At 42.8% G+C, this 24,196-nt stretch overlaps 1 protein-coding gene across 2 annotated transcripts in view; it reads left to right on the forward strand.

The window, feature by feature from the left end:
* Nucleotides 1–19,571: 19,571 nt before the first annotated feature.
* Nucleotides 19,572–24,196, forward strand: part of EBF2 (EBF transcription factor 2) — a 145,895-nt gene continuing 141,270 nt past the window's right edge. For both annotated transcript variants that reach the window (XM_074563410.1, XM_074563411.1), the window contains exons 1-2: nt 19,572–20,784; nt 23,322–23,478. In XM_074563410.1, the coding sequence (XP_074419511.1) occupies nt 20,654–20,784; nt 23,322–23,478 (288 nt within the window). In that variant the 5' untranslated portion in view covers nt 19,572–20,653. The remainder of the gene's footprint in view (nt 20,785–23,321; nt 23,479–24,196) is intronic.

Consider the following 24,196-nt stretch of genomic DNA (forward strand, 5'->3'; position numbering starts at 1 on the left):
CTCCACTGAGGTGCTGATTGCTGAGGGGAGCCCTGAGGAACCTTCCAGAACGGGGCGGGGCAGCCCCTGGCTGCTGAGGTGAGGCGTTCTCCTTGCCTGGTCTGCAGTTTTCTGACAAAAACCGACCATATGAGGATACTTTCCAGGTAGGAGATGATTTATTTTGCTGCAGCTTGGTGGTGGGATGGGGGGCTTACCTTTTGTGGTGCTTGGAGTTATTTTTTTTCTCTGGTTGTGGCTGACTCTTGCTGTTTTGCAGCCTGTGATCTCGCCTAAACAGCGATGTTTTCTCTTGGCTTTTGTTTCTTTGGGAAGGGCTGTGCTAGCAGCTGGGCTGCCCCTTCTATTTTTTTTGTAATAATAGCTTTTTTGCCCATTTTGTGGTGTTCTGCATAGTAGAATTACTACTTCAGTTGCGTTTACTGTAATGAGTATAATGGTGAAATAATCAATAGCGAAAGCTTCTCTGGAGTTTTGGTACATAAATCTTGAGGTAAGGCACCAAGGTCTGCAGAAAAGTTTGTTCATAAACATTCACAAGTGTTCTGATTCTCTGTTTTAGCTTGATCTTTTTCTCAGGAAATACGATAAATATAAGATGCTTTTATCACAGAAGAGGTTTCTGCATGTAGGGCTGTAGCCATTGTATTCTTAGCTATCTAAATCCAAACTAATGTTCCATTGTGCATAAACAGTCACTTCTACAAATTTTTCTTTTTTGCGGTGTTTCCTCCCCCCTTATTTCTAGCTAATTGGGATAGTGCCAGGAGAGAGGGTGTAGTGATAGAGTAGCTTTGAGACTTAGATAAGCATGGATGGGTCATGCCTCTTGCTCTGTCCGTGCCAAAAGGAAAGGCGGCTATTATTACACAGAGAATTAAGGCATAAAGGTGGCACAGTTCTAATATGGTTTTCTCGGACAGCAGGTACTGGGTTTCAGCTGCTCTGTGGAGCAGACGCAGTGTACTCCAGAGCGTGAAGTTTGTTTTGTTTTAACTCAATTCTCGCTTTTTCAAAGCAAATCCAGTCTACTTGCATTTCCTCAGGGAGGGATTTCCGGATTATTTTTTTTTGGTGAGCAATCTCAACATTCCAGTTCTTGCCTTCCTGTCTAAGCCTGTGTAGGTGATCGGGGGGGGAAGAAGAAAATGGGGGTGTTAAATTATTACCTTGCATATATAATTATATCTCTTTTGGAAGACCCTCTTGGAGGAGAAATATTTATTGGGGCCTTAATCCTGCAAACTGTTTCATGTTTCCTGAATTAGATACTCAACAGCTTGTACTTTGGCAGCTGTTCAGCTCATCTGTGGAGTGCTGTTACTTTAAGCACAGGAGACAATATGAAGAGGAACACAGGAAAGTCCCATTTGGTGTAAATGAGGGCATTACTGTTGCACTGTGTAGTGGCAAGGAGCAAAGGTTCAAATGCTCAGGTGGTGCTTGTAAAACAAGGTTCAGCAATCACCATTATGGGCTTTTGTGTTAGTTTAAAATCTGGCACTCAGTTGCTTCGGATAAGATTGGGCTTGCAACATTTGGTTTACCTCCATGCTCTTATTAGGTGACTTGCACAAATCCTTTCTAACATCTTTCCTTTCCTCTCTCCATCCCTTGAAATTAAAAAAAAAAAAAAAAAAGAGACATAGGTACTTCCAATCTTTGTAGACACTTAAAAATGCAGGATAAAAAGTATAGAGACTGAACTGTACTTAATTGAATATGCTGCAGTATGGCTGTGACCTAATAATGTCTGACTCTTAAGTGTATTGCAAGGAGGATAGTTATCCCATATGTTTCCCTTTTGCATAGTAAAATATTTTAAGCCAGTTGTTTATTGAGATAAGGATCTAAAAATCCAATGTGTTATACAGAAATGTTACAATAGTTGATGTCTCCTTCTTATAAGGCATAACAAGTTGGTTTGCAAAGCAATTACTCTTTTTTTTTTTTTTTTTTTTTTAGCCTTTCATTAGAAGGCATTAAAGACTTGTCCGGACTGAGTAGTTTCTGGTTAAAACATAATGGTCTATGCTACCCTATATTAATGCATCATCTGAGACACTCAAACAAGTAGCAGGGCCCTGCTGAGCCAAGGGATGTGAAGGTGGGTAACAAAGATGGGCAATATCTTGTCGCGTTTTCAGTGTAGTGTCAAGCCAAATGCAAGAAGTGTCCAAATGAAAAGTAAAAAGTGGTAATAGCTGTCTGTTGTTGGGAGTCTTTCCCTGTGCTGTGTGTGTACATCACCAAGCACAAGTGGTTTCTGGTTCCTGGCACTACAGCATGATTCTAGATTTGAAAAAAATCAGAATGAGTTGTTACATTAATGTAATTTGAGGCTGTTAAGAATTACAGAAACTTTCTTCTGCGTTAAACTCTTAACTTCCGACAAGCATACTTGAAAATGAGTGCAGATGTCAGCCCTTTCTGAAGGGTGTTGGAAAAGATAGCCCCCTCAGAGCAAGGATGCAGTGAGCATCAATGTCTTCCTACCTTGATGAGTCTTAGCGTTATTGTTGAGATAAGAAAATATTTATTTTGTGCTTGCTGCAAGGACTGCATGAGGGATGAGTATGATATTTCGAAGTGTTGTCAGGTCATCTGTCTAGTCTCCGTGGGAAGTCTGTGCTGTGCAGGAATTGGAGGCTGGCTAAGGCTCTTGAATGGGATATATCTATTTCTCTTTGGAATGGAGCAAGGTGTATTTCTGGAGAGGAGGTCTGAATATTTTGAACGCTGAGTGGTGCCCTCTGATTACAGGATCTGTTTTTTTTTTTTCTCAGGAATAAACAGCAGCATGTGCCACTCTACATTGAACTTAAGTGGTAGAATTGGACTACATGCTGAGCACATCTCACTGACCATGTATTGCATACAGCTGCATGCTGAGGCCTGGGCTTTATTCTGTAGTGTGCAAAATTTATGATCCTACTGCTTGTCACAGAATTCTGCACTGGTTCCCGGAGTGTCTGCTTCTGGGCAGTATGCTGGGCAGCTTCTGGTATCTAGGGTGTTGACAAGACGTAAAAACGATGTATTCTCTCTTGAGTGTCTTTCCTTTTAACTCTGGTTCAGGGGCCAGTCTGAGGCAAGTAAGTCATATGCCCTGGATCTCTAAGGGGGCCTCTGCTGCTCTCCCCAGTAAAATAGAAGGACTGGTCTGAAAGCTTCGGTGGGGTAGCTTCCTCTGGGAAAAATTACCTGTCTGTAATGGTCCACAGCAACACTGGGAATGAAGCCTGGTTGGTTGCAGCAAGAATTATTTCACAAAAAAGACTTGACCTGTCTCATGGATTATTGTGTAGCAAGTCAAAAGTTAGTGAATGTGAAGACATATGCTAGCAAGTCAGTGTCTTTTCAGCCCGACATTGTATGCTTTGTTTAGCTGCAGTGTATGGGGAAGTAGTAGAGCAGGAATTTTCAGAGAGACTGTCATCTGAATTCATGTGACATTTTTGCATCTAATGGGGTCTGACGCCAATGCTTCCGTGTGAGTTGGACCCCTCTTTGGTGAATTCCAGACTGCTAGAGATTTGGCCTTTTTTTTTTATTATTATTACCGCTAGGTCCTCAAACACATAATCCAAGGTGTGGTCTTTTTTTTTTTCCCCCAGAGAGTTTTGAATACACCAAGAAATAAATATTAAAATTGTGAGCATATAGCAAAAGTCAGACATACTGTACTGTTGTCTGTGTTGCATTCATTAAAACGTTTCCTTCTGACTACTTGTTCTGTCAGATATTTACAATGCTTGCAAGTGAAATTCAATCCCTATACCATAAGGTTATGTTTTTTCCCCAATAAATGTTTTTTTTATGCTAATAACTGCACAAATGCTTGTTAGTGATGAGGATCCTATTGTGCTAAGTGTACTATGAATGCTGTAAAGAGACTACAGTGTTTGTAATTTAGATTAAGAGATTAAATATAGTGTGTGAAGGTAGCAAACGCTAGTGGGCTTTGTGGGGAAGACTTTATGGGCTAAAACTTTCAAAAGGAGCTCAAGGGAATAGGGTGCTCAAACGCCTGTAGAAATTGGACCCTAGAGCTTATCTGAGTGAGAAAGCTGACAGGAATGACTCCATAACTGTTCTTAATCACTCCCAAAGCAGATGCTTCCAGTCCAGAAATCCTGGTTTGTCTTGATCTGCTTTGGAGAACATGAGAACAGTTGTTGTAAAATGGCTGATTCTGTAATAAAACATTCTAGTCACCCTTCCCCATAGAGTGTAGCCTCTAGCACACTAGCAGAGTTCTGACGCTGTTCCACATAGACCTGAAAGAAGCAGCAAGGTAAAAGAAGAGTAAAGGTAGTAGCTTTCAGTATTTTTGGAATGAGTTTGACCACGATGTAAAACTCTCTGAGGTCCATGACTATTTGGCAAGTGTAAGCTAAACTGAGTAGTGGAACTGCAAAATTAACTGGTAAAACTAGTATAGAACCAGCAAGGTAGCATGTGTTCCATCAAAAAGTTGTAGTGGAAATGGAGGATATAATTTTGCCTCTGAGGAGGATACTGCTGGCTGTTGATGTCCGTTTCTTGGAAGATGTACTCTTGGCTCTGATGTTACCCTAAATCAGTTCTGTGTTGGTCACTGCAGGAAAACTTGCTGTAATGCTTGTGTGTGCGAGTATTCTGGAAAGCAGCCTAGGTTTGCATCATACAGGATATCTTGATTACATCAGTAGCAGATATGCAAAGTATTTTTACTTCTTTATGGCCGTTTCAGATATGTTTTTTCTAGTCAGAGTAGAATTCAATTCTGCAATAGAGAGTCATGTGGCCAAACATGATAACTTTGATAACAAGTTGTTTTTTTTTTTTTGCCTGTCACCTGAGGATCTTCAGTTACACTGCAAAGGCATGATATGCTGATTTAAAAGGTAGGGGAAAGGAGATGGACATGCTTCAGGTTGTGAAGTGCCTCATTAGCAAAGCCTGGGATTGTTGATACGTCGTTTTTTGCTCCAACTTGTTACTGATGTGGTCTGCGCAAGCACCAAAAGCTGGGTCTAATCCAGAAAGTAATTCCACTTTACGCAGAACTGCTCTGGGGTGGTGGGGGATAGTGCTTTCTCTTGCTTCTGTACATAGTGTAACTTCAAGTCTACCCTGTCATTTGTGCTTAGAGGGGCAAAGAGCCTTGGTATGGAGGAAGGCTTCGTACGTGCCAGACTCCATGGAACTTGGTTTTTATTGAGGTCATCAGGTCTCAACAAATTTTCCTGGGTAGGACCGTAAAATTGGGCTCCTGCTCTAGTGACTGGCAGAGTTGCCCCCACGGGCCTACAGCACTGGTGTGGTGATAAAAACAGTCCATCCAAACTGCTGAATTTACATGCATGTTGTACAGAGCACATTACTGTCCAAGAGTCTTGGAGAAACTGCTTTGTGTAGATAACCTCGTACTTGGAACAGGTAGCTTGTTGATAATCTTAGAGACAAAAGGTGTGCCTTAAATTCATCAGAGAGGTTGCCACTAGATCTCCCAAGATGGAGAGTAATTTGTTTGTGGATTTTGTTGTGTTTTGGCTTTTTATTGTTGGGTTTTTTTCTTCCCCAAGGCCAGCAACTAACCAAGTGTTTCCTGTTTGCTGACTAACAGGTGGTGGCACCAGTGTTCTGTGCCAGGTAGGAAACAAGCTGGAAGTTACAATGTTTTCAGTTTGTGGATGATAAATAGCACCACAAAAGTTAATCTGACTCTGCCACTAGTGCTAAAATAATTCCACAGTCTACATGCATGGAGATGCTCTCCTGTATGTGCCCATGCTACATGGCAAGAAATGTTCTGTTCTCTTGGATTGTAGATTCATCAGTAATGCCAGACAAGAAAATAGTGGCAGAATGCTGAATCTCTGCTCTGAACATAAAGACTGAGCAAACATTTCTATGAAGTGTTACTTGGGAAGCAAAGTGTATATTTACGCTATTCAGTGGGGAGTGGAAAGACTTTATAGGAATCAATTTGACCTTAAGATGCTGTAAGGAAAAAGAAAAATTTAGGTGGAAAAGCTGTTGGAGTACAATATGGTTCCAAAGAGAAAAGGCATCTATGCCAGAATAACAGTACTAGGAAGACCTTTTTTCAGGGTTACATGAGTAGGAGATGTTATGTTCATTGAATGAGTGTAGCTTTCTCTGTATTGAGAACAGGTATCAACTTTGTAAAACAATGACTAAATAATTGAATCATAGAATCATAGAATTGTTGAGGTTGGAAGGGACCTTTAAGATCATTGAGTCCAACCTTTAGCCTACCCTGACAAGAGCCACTTCTAAACCATGTCCCTAAGTGCCCCATCCACCCTTTTTTTAAACACCTCCAGGGATGGTGAATCCACCACCTCCCTGGGCAGCCTATTCCAATGTTTAATAACCCTTTCAGTGAAGAAATGTTTCCTAATATCTAATCTAAACCTCCCCTGACGTAACTTGAACCCGTTTCCCCTCGTCCTATCACTTGTCACCAGGGAGAAGAGGTCAGCCCCCATCTCTCTACAACCTCCCTTCAGGTAGTTGTAGAGGGTGATAAGGTCTCCCCTCAGCCTCCTCTTCTCCAGGCTAAACAACCCCAGCTCCCTCAGTCGTTCTTCATAAGGTTTGTCCTCCAGACCCCTCACCAGCTTTGTAGCCCTTCTCTGGACACGCTCCAACACCTCAATGTCCCTCTTGTAGCGAGGGGCCCAAAACTGAACGCAGTACTCGAGGTGGGGCCTCACCAGTGCCGAGTACAGGGGGATGATTACTTCCCTAGTCCGGCTCACCACACTATTCCTGATACAGGCTAGGATGCTGTTGGCCTTCTTGTTCACCTGGGCACACTGCTGGCTCATATTCAGCCGGCTATCAACCAACACTCCCAAGTCCTTTTCTGTCGGGCTGCTTTCGAGCCACTCTGCCCCAATACTGTAGCGCTGCATGGGGTTGTTGTGACCCAAGTGCAGGACCCGGCATTTGGCCTTGTTGAATATCATTAAATACCATCACTGGATACCAGACGGAGCTATTAAGGTAGTTCATGAGTGAAGTCTAAGCAAAGTTCTCTCAAAACAGCACAGCGAGACAGCATTAGGTTTATTTACTATTGAAGACATGAAGATTCTAGTGGTGGTGTGGCTGTAGAGACCACAAGGTGGTGGCATTGCCCAGGTAAACGGTATTCACAATGCTGTGATTTTTGGTTTATTTTTTTATTTTCGTTTGAGCTGCACGTTTGTCTTTTGTGATAGCTTTGTTTGGGGACAGGAAATTATATATTTAATATTTTAATCTGTTGCATAATTAATCAGGAGTGCAAAAGACACTTCTTAATGGGAGGGACTTTTATTTTCACTTTTAGAACACTTTTCCTCTCCTGCTTTGCCCAGCCCTTGTTATTAAGCAATTTGAATAATGTTTACCTGTCCTACAAAAGGACTGAATGCAGTTGTGCCCTGGAAAACAGCTCTGGGAATTGGGAGAGCAGGGTTGAGTTCCTGGCTTTCTGTGTGATTTCAGGCAAGTGGCTTAACTTCCGTGGACCTCTGTTTCTGATATGTAAATTGGGAATATACTGTTCCACCTTCTCTTCTCCTCTTATTTACAGTGCAGTCTCTTTTGGCATGGCATGTGTGTACAGTACTCGCTAGCGTCCTGTCTCTTCTTGAGTATTTAAAATACTCTGGTAATCTTTGCAAAATTAAGAGGTATGGCACCAAAACATCTTTCATTTAATTGTTGTTAATAAGGTTGTACAAATGAGTTGAGTGAGAGGGGCTCAGTGGAGATGTGCACCAGTGGGCAGCCCATATTGAGATGGTGCTGAGCCCTATTCCTTGCCATGTGGACTTGAGACATGAATGAGTGTCAGTATTGTCACCTTAATAGTATTTTAAAGATCTGGCTTTTGTCTTTCTACCTGAACTATCAAGGCTTCTGCTCTAGGACTGGGATCTCCTGCCTCTGCGGGCATGCTGACAGCTGCCATGCTTCCTCCCAGCTTGTTGAAAGTCCTACTGGTGTGATCAATTTAGGTCATTGGTTCAACTACACTGCCTTTTTCTTCGGTTCCTTCATCAATCTTTCTTTTCCAAGATCTTTCCATGGCCTCTTTAAGGGCCTTTCTCCAGTGCTATCAGAGCTGCTGTCTTATCAGCCTATTTACCATCACCTTTACACTGACCGTGGTGCACGCTTAGCTCAGCTCTTCCCCTCCCTGCACACGCCCTTCCTTCTAGATCGTTTACCAGTGTCTGAGGAGAAAGTTGCCTGCCAAACTCTTCAAACTTTGGAAAGTTTAAAACAAGACTGGTAATCTTTTCCCTTTCCTTTCCTAGGAATTCTCTTGATCAGAAGATGAGCTTCATAGAGGGTCAGAGGGGGGGAAATGCATGTCCGAATTCATCTGCTTTGTTATGAAGAACTTTAAACCATGTTATATGGATTAAATCATAGAATTGTGTGTTTAAATCTTTTATGTTTGGTCATGTTTGGTATGACTGAATGGTCAGCAAGGACTTCTGCTTTTCTACTAGCTGCTGCTTTTACATTTAACGTACAGGCATATGCCTTTTTATTTCCTCTAACCCATACTTTTTGACTTGCACACTGATTCTGAACTCTTGGATATGTGGACTTTCTTTCTGGACCTGACTGGACAGCACAAGAGAAATCTGCTCTTATGCTTGGAGTTCTACTATGACAAAGTATAAGGCTGGTGTACGTTGTGAAGTCAATGATCAGATGTCCAAATGCAGTTTCGCTATTGCTGAAACTGATGGCAAAACTTCCACAGCTGGTCCAGTTCCCTAATTCTCTATCTGTTGTACTTATGAACAACAAATGTACCTAAGATACTGGGGGACAGGAAGTCATTGCGGGTGTTAAAACATGTCAGATGATCAAATATTTAGTTGCTATCTTATAAAATAATAAGGCCAGGTCTAAAACAGCGGTTAACTATTGAGAGTTGTAAACAATATTCCCCATTTTACAAAAAGCGTGGAAGTGGAAACTTTCCAACTGCTGAGTAGAACTCTAACATTTTATCAATATCTGAAGTTTTACCTGTAGTGGCAAACTAAACACATATAATTTTATATACGTTATAAATGTACATATGTTCATGCATACTGTATACATGTTAGAGTATGTAAGTGCAGTGGTTCAAGTTTTTCGATAATACTGTAAATACAAGTGGATGTACTTGGCTCATTTAACCAGTACTTGGTGGAAAGGCAAAGGTTGTCTTGTTCCCAGCCCACAGCATGTTCCTTAAAACAGATGTTTGCGTCTTGGCTGTTGATGGCTTACTTCTTAAATGTTGTTGTTTTGCAGGGTGTGTGGCAAATGTGCCAATAATTGAGCCTTGGGGAAATATTTTCACGTATTCATGGATAGCATTGTCCCAAAATCCAGGAGCTCCTGAGATCCAATCCCATCTCTGCAGCTGACCTGCTGCAGCTTTGACTTCCATGTGTTCCCATTTCCCCTCTTACTGAATAGGAATGACACAACAGCATTTACCTAATGCAGGTGCTTTGACACTTGCCTTGGTGCTTGTATTAAAAAGGGAAAAAGAAACAATAAAAAGCACATCAAGCAACCCACTTTGTAGGGCTTCTCGATACTTTGTGACCAAAGGCATTTGACATGCATGCTAACCTGACTCTTAAGAAAAACTTGTGGGAGTGCTGGGCAAGTGTGTGTGTTATGTTTGGGTATACATTGAAAGAGGTTTTGTCAACTCCTGTGTGAATAATGAAAAACAACCAATTTGACTATTGTTGAATTGTACTTTTATGGAAACTAGCTTGCAGTGGTCGACAAAAACGGGGGGGGGGGTGAATCAAGAAATAAAAACAGGAAAACTTTAGGGAAAGTGTGAAGAAATTAACTGGGTTAGTTTTTCAAAAAGCACTCTTCCAAATTGGACTAATCACTGAAGAAAATTTGATTCTTGCTGTTATGATTTGGAGATATGAAATGAAAAGTATTTATTAAGATGACTTAGTAGTCTATACAAAGTGTTTTGCCTAATTGATAGCGTCATATGCTGATTACCCTGCCTGATAAAAAATTGAATAGCATTGGAAACAGTGGAATGTGGTTTTCTTTTGCTTTGAAATGTAGGTCCTTGTCGCTTTGCCAAATCTGCTTAAGCTGCATGCTGTGCAAGACTAAGAATGCCCAGAAAAATTCTTGTTTCTTTCTTATTTCATCTTTGTAGTCTTATTTCTTGCCACACTCAAGTTCTTTTTGGAACTGCTTTACAAATTGCTATGAAGAGCTGAGCACAGGGGAGACGTGGACTCTTTGAGCATTTACGTGCTGTTTGAACAAGGACTGATAATAAAAGTATAGATTTTTCATGTTCTTGTTTTGAGACTCGGCAGCTGAATATAAGAATAAAAAGAATTTCCTTATCCATTAGAAATATATATTTAAATCAGTGGCAGGTGTGCATGAAACACATTTCTTCCTTTCCATTTTTCACATGATTTTTTTAAAAATCAAAATATAATAGGTTTTCTATCTGTTTTCTCACTGGAAACCAGTAAGGCCGTGTAATTACTTAATGGACACTAGTCCTAGCCTTAAGTAGGAAGTGCTGGCTGACTGTAGCAGCTGGCAGAGTGCCAAAGCAAAGTTTGAAGCTGTTTGATACCTGCAAAGGCCTTTTATTGCCTGTAGGCTCTGTCACCATTAACGTTATTCATATTCTGCATGGGGAAAAATAAGATGCCATAAACCATCTTATAAAATGGTTTTTCCCTCTGGAGGTAGTAGACACTGTGCTGCTTTCCAGGTTGGCCTTCCAGACAGTGTGTGTTCTATCTGCCCAGCACTCTCAGCACAGTCAAGGTCAGCATAGCAAATCCTGGGTGTAAGGCTGCCTGCGCACAGCTCAGGGCAAAAGCCAGTGTTAGGCCTCTGCTGGAAGATTTTATCCTTAGTGCCAATCCAGACCACCATGTATTAGAGATTCAAGAGAGTCTCAAGTCTCGTAGCCCTGGGGCACAAGCCTGTAGGGCATCAGGTACTTTCTAGGTTCTTGGCTAAGTGTAAGGGAGGGCCCATATTTGAGGGTGCTGTCACTCCTGTAGGTTGATGTTCTTCTCTTTCCCTCTGTCCCATGGGTACTTGGAGAACGGTTTGACCAAACAGTGGACTGTAGTGAAGGGGAAAATAAATAGATAGCAAGTCTTTGAAAGCAGCTGGCTGTCCTTCAGTTACTTAATAGTTATACTGTGTGGTCTTAAGTGTTCTGAGTCGAAGTGATATTTTCTCCTCCTGCCGTCCTTGTCTGTGCCTCTGCTTTATCCGCTTTCCCCTCATTGTTTCTTCTAATGTTTGGATCACGAGCAGAGCAGTGAAAGAGCTTTATCTCATGTGGACTAGACTGTAGTTACTAGGATGGTATACAGGCACATAGTAAGTTGATAGCACGTGGTGTTTGTACTTCCTATGTGAGATATCAGTGGAGGGTAGCAAGCAGATGGAAAGTCTTAAAGATGTATGGGCATCTACTTGCTGTAAGCAAATCGCTTAGCCCATCCATAGCAATGGTAACTTACTACTTTTCTGGTATTTGCTTGCAGCAAGATGATGCCTAAATAGGCTTGCTAGAAGGACATGGCTATGGAAATATTTTCAAATGAAAGCTGGAGCTTGTTCATACTAGAACTGATCTTGCTGCAGATTATGAATGGAAGAAAGGAAATTATATGCCATATGCTTCAACATATTCTAGTCTTCAGATGCTCTGAACACATGCTCTTGAAAACAACAGAGGGTGTTTTCCTCCCCTAAAGCCAAAGAATGCATGTGGACCACAAAGCTGTGTCTGGTCGGGGTGGTGTTCTGAAAAACCCTCTGAACCTGCTCATCTGTTTTGTTGTCATTGATGTCCTGTGGACTCGGAATAAGCAAACGCTTATTTTTTGTCTTTAGCAAGTAGCTAAAGAGGGAGGGTGCACATTCCACTGCCCTTCACCTCCCACCGCATATTAGTCATCTGGTACACAATGAACCTATAAAGCTAGTGCTCCCTGTCATGAAAGGACCATCGTGAATAGAGGCATCTTCTGATGAATCACAGCTAATATGGCAATTCTTCCATCTACAGTGGAAACACAAAGGGAAACATATCTGAGCTGATATAATGGTTTACTGTAGCTCTTGCTAAGATTTAAAATATCTCATGATTTGTAATCAAGTTCACACTAGGTAAATCAAGGCAATGCACAGCCTGGCTCCGGCTGGGCATCATAAAGGTGCCTTTTTGTGTTGTCCAGTGTGAGTCTAACCTGACTTCTGTGCTTGTCTGTTAGCAGCTAATTCTTATTTGATGCCCTTAGCTTGATTTCTTAAATTAAACTGACTTGAATCCCAAAGCTTATAGAAAGAGATCTACTTCTCATGCTGTGTATTAATGGAGTTTGTGTTTTTCTCCTGAACACTAGTAGAAGAGACTTAAGTGCTTGCCCAGACATAATAATGCCAATTAGTCTTGGGCTCATCATCTTCTACAGGTGTGTACAGATTTCTTTCTCCATCCACAGCTTCCAGCTTTGCTGCTCCTAGTTTCTGGTTGTGGAAAATGTGCTTAAGGAGGCATGTCTAAGATTGTTATATACAGATGTACTGTAAAATCAACTAAATACACAAATTTTCACCATATCAGAGGCACAAAGCTACAAACTTTTTTTTTTCTTGATCTTTCTGTTGTAGTAGCTTGATTGGGTTGGGGGCACACGGTACAACTTGTTAATTAAAAATAGTAGCAATGCTCTTGAATATTTTAGTAGTATCAGGTTATTTAGTAAAACGTATTACTTTTCTGTACCTGATACTGCTGATGGAAATGTGATGCCATACAACCAGGGTGATTGAATCCTTTTAAGTAGCAGAACCATTTAGGTGTGTGTAAATTTCAAAGCATTGATGTTTAGCCTGCCTACGAATACTTAAAATCAGTGATGAAAGAAACAGTTCAAATGGTAAACTATAATTAAATTGCACGGAAGGCATAAAACTCTGGGTAGATTTCTCACCTCCTAGAAGATAACGTTTAGACTAAACTAGTTCCTAATGACTTAAACTCTCAAAAACAAAAGCTCACAATTTTACTGGTTATGGGACCCTAACCTCAGAAAGCTCTGTTGAGAGCAGTTGGTATTACATGCCATCAGCTTCACTGTCTGTAATACAAGTGCAAATGCTTGCAGGATCAGTATCTGGTTGTGTAATCTGGCAGCTTCTGAAATGCCATGTACTGAGGTAGAAGTCCAGTCAGTTTTATTAAGTTAGGTGTATTAATCATTCTGTTCTACCCAACTTCTTCAGGTTATTTAATAAGCTTCAGAGAAGAACAGAACTGTCTCTCCAAGGCTGTAAAGCTCTAATTATGATACACTGAGCTTTTAACTACCTCTTTCTTGCCTTATGGAACGGATGCAGGAATAGTCAGATTAGATTAGACTTCTTGTGTATTATATCTTAGCTTCCGGTACCAGATGCTTTAAAAGAAGGCACAGGAAACTTAGCAGGAGGCAGATGTTTTGATTATTGACCATCCTCAAGAGGATATTTTCCTAATAATTTGTATTGTGGTTGCACTAACAAACTCCACTTAGGGATTCAGAATCTTGGTAAGTGAGCTTCTATATTATACAGAATGGTTAAAGCTAGTTCCTCCTTCAAGAAGCCTGCAGTTGCAGCCCCTAATAATATAACCTGCTTTTATTTTTAAACCACAGAGCTCAATGCCACTTTCAGAATGGGTTTGCACCAATTTATGTAACTCAAGGTTGAAAACAGCCTGCATCAGCAATATATATCCACATCCTTGAGCAGCATAAAGAGGGCTGCCTCCATAGTGTTCCCCGAGCCCATACTAACCAAGGTTCTGTGTGTGTGTTATGCGACCTGGGTACTCTTCTAGTTGTTATGGACTCCTGTGTATTGGGAAAATGCTCCAATAAGAGGAAGATGCCCTTGTAGGTGATGAGCATGTTGGACGCTTATTCTTATGTACTGTGACTTTTTTGGTGCCTTAGCTTCTCAGCCTATCAAACAATAATACTGCATGGATTAGGTGAGTTTGTCGCTGCAGGTACCTCGAAAGCTTTACAAACACTAAAATTTAGCTAGAAAAACATCTTAAAATAAGAAAACCAAATCTGTAATTGATGCGATTATATACTCTGATCCAAACCCTGTTGAAGTCACAATGTTTCCAACAATGTACTAGGCTTTGAACCAAACCGTGTAACTTTCTGTATTTTTGTATGTGGTGAAGTTGTGGATTTATTCTAACAGTGAAAGGTTAGTGGAGAGCCTGCGGTGGGTCTACTTACTCGCTTATCTGAGTTATGTGAGATGAAAATCAGTATCCTTTCTTTCTCAAAAAAAAATATTTCTTTGATAAGACTCTGGTGTGCGTATATATGGATATATATGTATGTATATGCCTGGAAAATGACAGAACTTTGGAAGCTGAAGCTTTCCTAGATAGCTAGCCCTGGCTGGAGGCTGTTTTTTCAGCCCATCAAAACAGTACAGCAGGATATGCATTAGATATGTGTCCCCCCTTCTATTAATCAGGGGCAAAACTGGAAAATTTGGAATTAAACGCAATTCACATATTCCTGTTACAATACTAGTTTGCATCAGTTCTGTATTACTGTGACTTGAGAGTGTCACAATTTAAATGTTAGGCTGTGCTACATGGAATAACTAAAGAAACTTGCAGGTGTTCACAATTCTTATATTTTTAAACACTTTAAAAATCAAGTTTTTATCTAGCAAGATGCTTAAGGTTTGCTGACTTTTAAGCAGGCAACTGTCCCTGTGGCATCACTTCAGAGTGACTATTCATGTAATTAAAGTTAGACACCTGTTTAAGACAGAGCTGCATTGAGTTGAGTCAAGAAATAAAACTTAGGCCCTCGCTGTGCAGATGTTTAAGCATGAGGTTAAGCATGTGTATATTGTCAAGTAATTCTTGTAAGACCACTCAAGTGACTAATATAGGTTAAGTGCCAGTATAAGAATGTTTGTAATACTGGGAACCACTTTTTATTTGGTTCATATGTTAATGAATAAATTTAGTTCTGCTCTCCAGTATGTCTGCATTTATCCAGTTGTTTGTGGAGACTATTTGACAGCTGGAGTTGGGTCATGAGTATGTACCTGGAACTAGAAAGGCTGTGATAACCTAAACTGCTCTTCTTCCTGGTGAATATTTTAGATAGTTTATATACAAAGACATATTGAAAAGCTGACCTTGATTGCTTTCTGTAAACTGCAAAATGAGAGAGAGGATCCCAGCACAAATATATACCCACTTAAAGTATTTTTCCTGAATGTGCTTGTTGCTTCAAACCTCCATGTGGTTAGAAAAACAAACTTCAGCACTAAGACTTCTCAAATCTGCATTATAAAATAAAATGGAACATACACTCCCGATGGTAAAATATTATTTGCTAACGCATTCCAAAAACTATGCTAGGCAAAAGGCAGTAAAAGTATCTTTAAAAAAAAAAAAAAAAAAAGAGTTGGATATAAAACCTAGCAGATGTGTTTTTCTGTTCTGGTGAAAAAAGCACCTACTTATTGGAATGAATGGGAGACGCAAAAGAGGATCTGATGGATATAATATTTTCTCTCTTTTGGGAAAGATGAGGTGGAGAAGTTATTAAATGTTTACTTATGCATTTGTAAGTTTGAAAGCGTTCCTTTGTTCACTACTTATAAATGTGATCAGTAGAATCTCTGAAACTTGCACGTTTCGTAAGTGCTGATCAGTGTGGAGGGTTGCCTCCAGTAAATAGTGCCTTTATGATGCAAGAGGGAAGGCGGAGAGAGAGAGGGGGGAGCGACCAGGTATAGGTCATGATTTTACAGCTATAAACCCATGTTTCTGGTTATTTGCTAATAGCATGGGTGTGTGTGGAGAGGATCAATTATTTTATACTTGGGGGTTAAACTTTTTCCAGCAATCAAATGGAGGTGTTCTCTTCTGAGAGAAGCTGTATATTGATTATATAAAACCGGGCTTATAATAAATATAACCAAAAGCACTTCAGTGCTTAAGTCCTTGTTTTGCATTTTCCATGCACAGTTAAGAGCTCGATTTGCTTTTGTGATTTAGTTGCATGCACCTGAACTGCTTCAAACCTCTCATATTAAAAACGTTTTAAGAAGCATTTTTTTCCCCCTTAAGCTATGTATGTTCTTAGTTCAATTAAATCGAGGGTCTTGTAAATCAACAGTAGTCTTGCATCGGTCGGAGTAGACTTTAATCTAGTTCTGTACGTAGTGCTCTGACTGCCCTCCATACACTTCTCATTACACAAGTTCAGAACACAGCCTGTTCCTCTTTCTTGTAACCACTTTTCTGTTTCAGGGTATCCCGTGCAAGTAAATATTTTGTTTATGCTTATGTTGGGCTCTTGAAAGTTATTTTCAGGGACGACTTTGTCAGATACCGTTCTATTGCCAAAGATGTGATTGATGTGTGCTTGAACGCGAGTCACATGCATTGCAAATAACTTAAAACTTTAAGCGGTTAACAGCCTAAAGGAAAATTTGTAACAGGCACATTTATTTTTCTGGTACAGGTGTACCAGAAAAATGAATCTTACAGTGAGATTATTGGATAAAGAGGGAAAGATTAGTTATCCCTCTCCATTCTGACGTTGATAATTTTAACCTACAATTCGTTCCCTTGAGACACCTGAAGGACGGTGAATTCTCACAAATGAATAGGAAGAATGAAATGTTTCTTTCCAACTGTCGTCTTTAGGTGTAGTTTAACTTTCTCGTTGACATTTTCTCCTTAAACGTGAGAGGAAACAATAGTAGTTTAAAGGTTATGCTTTTACAGGGCTTAAGTATTATCTTAAATATATATGTTTCTTCCTGCTGGGGAGTTTCTAAAATGTGTCGAGTCGTGAAAGTTGACTCCGGTGTACAAAACGACGTTGTTAAAAACCTACTAAGAAAGACGAGCATCTCGCTTTACCACGTCAAACCCGCCTCACCTGTCACTTTGACCCCGGCATGTGGAAACGAGCGTGGCAGTCTTGAGGGGAATAGCTCTTCCTCCAGAAGGAAATGATCAGCGCTCACCCAACCAGTTGGTGGGGTTTTTTATATATTTTTTTCCTTCTTTTTTAGTACGAGGAAGAAAATCGCTTCAAGCGATTCAGGAGAATGAAAGCCGCGCGTCGCGGCGCCTGTGAAAGTTGCGGCGGCGCGGGGCTGCGCAGGGAGCGGCGCCGGTGCGGGCGGGAGCCCCGCTTCCCAGCCCCGGCCGCGCTGGCCCGGGAGTGCGGGGCTGCGCGGCCCGACACCCTTCCCCGCCCCGTTCGGTCGGTGCGCGGCAGCCGCTCCGCGACCGCTCAGCGCTGCCGGTGGAGAGTCGCTCTCACTCGCAGCGCCGCTTGACTCCGAGAAACCCTTTCCCCAAGCCTTTGGCGGGCTCTTATTTGTGCCCCTAAAGTGTGTTTAGGGCTGGGTGCCAGTGAGGTGTGGAAGACCCGCTGATGGAGGCTTCCTTCTCTTCACCGAGGCGTCCTCCGCAGGGCTTGGTGGGGGCGGATGTGTGTGGGGTGTGTTCCCCAAGCCAACGCGTTCCCTCACGGAGTTACATGGTGCCGTTTACCTGCCGGTGGAACCGATTCCCGTAGCCGAACCGCAGAAACCTCTGAAGTGCCAATCCAAATTAAGCGGCGGTTGCGCTAGTATAAATGCTGCTATTACTCAGTGAATTTACACCCGAAGAGTCTGAGAGATGGGCTTTTCCCAAACTGCATTTAAACCAAGTGCTTGAAATGGGAAATCTAGATCGGGGAGTTTGTAATTTCAGAAGTGTTTAAGAACTCCTGTCCTTTTAAGATAACACTGCGAAGGAGAGAAACTTAGTTGGGGGGAGAAAATTCATCCCCCCCGAAAGCGCTTCCTCTTCCCGGAGCCGATCCGAGGAGCCGGCGCGGGGCTGTGCCGCCCGCGGCGCCGTGCTTCCCTGCCGCTGGCAGGGCTCTCCCCCCGCGAGAGGGAGCGGCGCGGGGAGGGCGCCCCACGGCCGGCAGCCCCCGCTGGGGCAGGAGGGGAAGGCTCTCTTCATTCGTCCCTGAAGTGCCAAATTCTGGTGGCAGCTGTTTGGGGCGAGGAGAGTGCATCTCCTCTGACCTGCGCCGCTGCCCTCTGACCTGCCATGAATCCCTAAAAGCCGGGCTCCCCGGAGGCCACGGCACACGAGTCCCCATTGTTCCGGGAGCTGGCACGGCCTCGCCGTGCGCGCCCCGGTGTTTCTTAAGTGACTAGGCTGGAACTGGATAAGCATCTGGGTTGGATTCGACCGGGCTCCCTTTAACGCCTTACGGGGACAGACTCGGCGTTATCGCTAGGAGCGAGGGACGCAGTTATTAGGAAACAATTTCTCCTTATGAATACATCGGCCAAGGGTAGATCGAGTGGGAATTCCGCCCCCTCCCCTTCCCTTCCTGCCCCAGGTTTAAGAGTAAATGCGGAAATGGTCAGAGTGGCATTGCCAAAAATGAGCTTCGTACAAAGAGAGGGCTTTTATTCGAGGAAATGTACCCACGCCTATTGCGAAATGGTTAAAAATAAATAAATAAATCACTATAATATGCCTTACCATTGCCTGTACGTTTACGTGGTATGTTCTCGTTTTCTCGCTACTGTTTGTTTGTTTGAATATCTTACCCTGTTTGGTTGGATTTGGGTTTTTTTAGATTGAGAAATTGCATCTCAAAGATGCGAAGATCATACCTTGGAAGGCTGGCCTCCACTCTCTAACACCGTCAAACTGCTGTTGCTTTTCTGTGCCGTTAAAATAATGTCAGCCTCGCCTTTTGCTAACCTGGCAAAATCACTTACTGCATATTTATCAATTTGGGGAGGTGGGTTAGCATGGTAAATCTCCTTGAACAAAGATTCTGTGAGATGTATTAATTCATCTGATACCATGTCTGTCACTTATGTAGACAGAATAATTCGGAGTTCCGGCTTTGCCCTCAGTCGTGCCTGAATTAAGGATATATTTTTATGAAAGTTTTATGGGAAGATTTTAATTTGCAAATTTTTTTTGAGAGCTGTATGAAACTCCATGAAAATAATCTAGCATTTAATAGAAAGGTGGCTTTTTGAAATGCAGCTAAATGTGTATGGGAAGAGTTAGGAATTATTCTAAAATGGAAATTATATTTCTATCCCGTTAAAAAAAAAAATGAATAAAGCAGGTTAAAGAGAGGAGCTGCACATAATGAGTCAAGGAAATCCTTGCGCTGTCCCTTTAACTACCGAACATCTGATTCCCTCATCTGGCAGATGGTCTCTGAGCACAGATTTGCATTCATTGTCTTGAAATCTGTTTTCGCGTTGGTGTTATATAGATTTCAGAGGCAGATCTATACACAGATCAGAATACAAAAGGGCCGGGAGGAAAGCATCACCATGGCAGAGTGTTTTTTTTTTTTTTTAAAAAAAAAAAAAAAAGAAAATAAATGCAGGCGCAGGTATCGTCCCTGTTCACAGCGGGCTGGGCTGGGGAGAGCTCCCATTTCCATTAATGGGGAATTTTGCTTACATTGGATGTTATAAAAAGTTTTAAGGCTCGACCTGACAGCTCGCGTGTAGTGAGAACTTTGGGGTCTTCAGTCTCTCTCGCCGCCTCTCGCTGCTGCAGGCGGTCTCTGCATCCCCAGCCCCGCAGGCATCGCCACCGCGACCCGCTTCGTTCCTCCCAGCGCTTTTTTTTTTTTTTTTTTTAAACACCGCGCCTGAAAGCGAACCAGCCAACTACCTGTGCGATTGCTTTATTACGACAGCACGGAACAGATTTGCAGAGATTGCTGCTTTTAGCACAGTTCACTTGTTAGGTGGCGGGGCCGTTCGGCGTCGACGGGCTATGACATTCAGGGAAAAGTTGTCCCGCTGCCGCGGAGCGCCGGGGCCGGTGGCTCTGTCCCCGCCGGCTCCGGCCGCGCCGCCCCCGCCCCGGGGGGGACTGCGGGGAGCCGGGAGCCGAGGCGAGCGCGGGGCTGCCCGCAGCCCTCCAATCGGGGCAGGCTATGCAAATGTCAGCCCTTATTTGGGAGCAGGCTCCTCCCCCTTCCCGCTATGTGCGCTCCCACCCCTGTAACCCATTCATGGTGACCAGTTTGGGAAAGATCGGCTCTTCCCGGGCGTAGTGTGTAATCAGACTCTCTTTAGCTCCATTTCTTCCTTTCTTTTACAATTCATCCCGCTTTTTTTTTTTTTTCCTCCTCTCTCCTGGATTAGGCAGCGATCAATCCTTCTCCCCGTGTCTGTTGAGAAACAGGTGATCCTTGTTAACAGCGATCAGTTTCTGGATGCAGTTTCCTCTCCTGCGTTTGAAGGATGATGATACCAGGCAAGACTGAATCAGCATAACTTTTACTTTGCAAGAGGAAAAACTTTTTTTCCCCTATTTGAAGGCATTAAAACACGTAGCATTTAAAAGCAGAAGAAGTTGGTTTTAAAGCTGAACTTCTCCACTTTCCTGGGATTTGTGTGTGTCAATTACAAAGGCTGCGTCTTTTTTTTTTTTTTTTCTTTTCTCCTCCCTTATCCCCCAAAAGGAAACTGTTGCTAGTTGGAATAGACTTTTTAAATGTTTGGGATTCAAGATACTTTAGGAAGAGGACCAATTCTGAAAGATAAATCTCTAGGTTCTGAAATGGATTCCGTCAGGTCCTGGGTCAGAAACGTTGGGGTTGTGGATGCAAACGTAGCAGCACAAAGGTAACTGTGACTATTTCTCCCCCGCTCTTCCCCCGCTTTTTTTTTTTTTTTTAAGCAAGCCTTTTCTTTACTTCTTGTTGTTGTTTGTATTTGATATTAAATTCATTTTCTCCCTTTCTGTCTCCTTTCCTCCTCCCGGTGTCCACTAGTCAGTGAAAATTCAAGATAGTATAGCTAGAGTTAGGGAGAAGCGCTCCAAAACCAGGGAGCATCCAGAATCTTAAAATGCAGTGCGGGGATCAGATGACAGAGAGATCGGATCATTCTTTCTTTTTATGCACAGGGGGAAGGCGGGGGGGATTCGTTGTACCTAGCGATACCGACTACTCCTTCCTGCTCTCTGGGTCAGACAGCCGAACAGGAGCGGACCAAGTTAGAATTAACTTAAATGCAGATCTTTCCCCCCGTCTCCCTCCTCCCCGGCCCATCTTGTTTTACTTAATTCAAGTGGCTCTGTAGCTACCGTAGGCATTGGCGAAATCTTTACCCGTGGATTGAAGGCTGCTGGCTGCTGACCGAACCAGGCAAGCGGCGAGCGGAGCGCGGTTCGGTGCCGGACGGCGGGGCAGCCGAGCCGGCAGCTGGGCAGCGCCGCGGCGGAGCGCGGAGCCCCGCGGGCGCTCGGAGCCGCCGGTTCCTGAGCAGCCCTTCACGCCTCAGCCTGCTCGCGTGTAGCACCTGTACGAGAGGTCTCTGATGACCTGAAATACCAGTGAACGTGCCGAACCGGGGGCTTGTCTGTTTGTTTTTCACTTGTTTGGGCGGGATAGCTTCCCCTCCCTTTTCTCTTCCCAGCCAAGTCGGCGCAGGACCGTTATTCCAGTCTCTTCCCCTTAGGGGTAAGATGATGAAAACCCTTTTAGGTAAAATATTTTTTTTCTTCTTGCCCTCTGGATACTTTTTTTTTTTTTTTTTTTTTTTTTTTTTTTAATAAAAACATCATAGTAGCGTCGGGGAAGGCTAAACTGGTCCTGGGACTAAGTTGGGTTTTATTTAATTTAGAGACAAGGTGAAAGGCATGTAACAGCAGATGGGACTTCAAATGAAACAGGGATGTTGTAGAAAAAAGTACATCCATGCCCCCACCCGCGGCCTGATCCATGAGCAAGGTTTTCCAAGCACTATGGGAGGAGTTATCAGAGTTTTATGAATGTCGATAGACAGTTTAATAAATACGAAGTGGGGGGTAGGAGAAGGGGTTTATTCCTGCGGAAACCGAAAGTAAAAGGAAACGGCTCCTAAGAAGCCTCTAATTGCGAGAGCGGTGGGGATGCAGTCGAATTGTGCTGGGTGGTGGCATCGCCAGGTTTTTTCAGACGTCCATAAAAACCCCAAGAAATCCGAGTTCTTACATGCAGAATGAGAGGAAGCCCCAAACTAGGTGCAGTTGTAGCGGATGTGGTGAGTTCACGCTGTACCTATTTGGCAATGGAAAACATAGGGAAACATCTGTAGTTCTCCGAAAGAGTCAAATACTTTTGCCAATGCAGTGGAGCTATTTTGGGGACTGAAACCCGAAGCTGTTCTCACTCCTAACTTGTCTGGCAGATAGTCTTAATCGTGCTCATGTGCACCTATTTTCTCTGCAGTAGATAGAAATCGGCATTAGGGAGAGGGAGCTACAACTAATTTCACTAAGAAAGGTAGCTGCAGTTAGGGATATCGTGGGTACACAAAGCGTTTGAATCGTTCCAAGCCGGGAAGTGTGAGGGAAACGTCACTGCATTTTCTGCAATCAGAGACAAGATTTGGGCAAAGGCTAATTAACTTGAGTCTAAATTCTTTCAATTTAAATCAGAAATTGAAAATGCAGGCATCGGTTCAAATATGTCAGTGACTAAAGACTACATTGACAAACTTAGCTGCTGAGGAAAGTGGATGCTCTGCTTGAAACTAGTTGTCTTTTACCTAAACTGTAGGTGCCCTCAGGTTGGCAGTCCGCTTGTAGGAAATGTTTTAAGGTCGCTTGTCTTCTCCTACAGGAAAAGTGAACGATGCTGCGATGTACAGATAGCACTTATGATATATTACATTTACTTCCCACCCTGCGCGTTGCATTCCAGAAATGAGTGTGACAGGCAAGAAGAGAATAGGTAGAGGAGGAAGTGCAACACTTAGTGCATTTAGCAATAACCGATCTCTTAACGTTCAGGCTCTGTAAATTATTATTGTCCTCAGAACGTAGCTATAAAGACATCGGTGCCAAGCCGAAATGAGCGTTATTTGACAGCTCCAAACTCGGGCATCTCCCCCCGCCCCGGCTCCGGGCTCGGTCGCCCCCAGCCCTCCCCGCCGTCCAGCTTTGGGAGCGCAGCCGCTGTGCCGGACCGCGGCGGGGGGAGAGCGCCGGGCTCGGGGGCAGTGATGACAAGCGACTGCTCGTAGCCTCATGTGGCACTCGCACAAGGTGGACGATTCCTTGGCTTCTCTATGAATATGTTCTGCTTTTTCTGTTGATGTTTTGCTGTAACTGCTGCACAACCTGGTAATGTCTTTGTCTCTCCCCCCACACCCTATCCCGTATGTTTCCTCCACAGCGGAGTAGCTTTGTCCAGAGCTCACTTTGAAAAGCAGCCACCCTCCAACTTGAGGAAATCCAATTTCTTTCACTTTGTTCTGGCTCTCTACGACAGACAGGGGCAGCCCGTGGAAATAGAGAGGACAGCTTTTGTGGACTTTGTAGAAAATGATAAAGTAAGGCTTGTTATCTTTCTTCTTCCTCTTTTCCTCTCCAAATTTGATCTTTTCTTCTCCCCCCGTTGAGCTGCTAACTTTTAATACCTGTTGTCCCTAACAAAATACAACCAGATCTTGGTCAAGGGTTCAGGTGCTTTGGTAGAGCTGTTGCCCTGTGTGCTGCTGTAGTTAAAAAGGCTTGCAAGCCTCTGCTGTATCAGGAATACAATGGGAATTTCATACACCCACTAAACATAGAATAAAAAAATTAATGGGGAACAAATGTGCTTTTTTTTTTTTCTGGTATCTACCAGATCTGCCAAGTTTTATTAGTACCCCAACAGAAGCGGAATCTGACCTGTAATATGTTATATTAGCTGTTGAGTTTGATTATATGTATTTCTTAAGACTCCAAAGTCAAGGGCAGGACTTGAAAAGCATTTGCTTTTGGATTTTAGATCCATGTGGTGACCACTTCACACTGTTTTTACAATTATTTTCTTAGTCACGGACAAGATTTTTTTAATTATGAAGGATGCTCATAAATAATTATCTTCTAGGAAATTACAGTAAAAAAACATGCAAGCAACATCCCTGTATCTCAACCTACAGGAAGTAAATATCAATAATGACTCAAAATAAGACTATTGGAAAGTAATGAAGACATTAAAACCAAAACCCACTGAGCTTTGCCACTATCAATCTGCTTTATATTAACTGACTTGAAGTGTACAAA

This window comes from Larus michahellis, chromosome 20 (assembly GCF_964199755.1).
Source record: "Larus michahellis chromosome 20, bLarMic1.1, whole genome shotgun sequence".
In the NCBI taxonomy this organism is placed as follows: Eukaryota; Metazoa; Chordata; class Aves; order Charadriiformes; family Laridae; genus Larus; species Larus michahellis.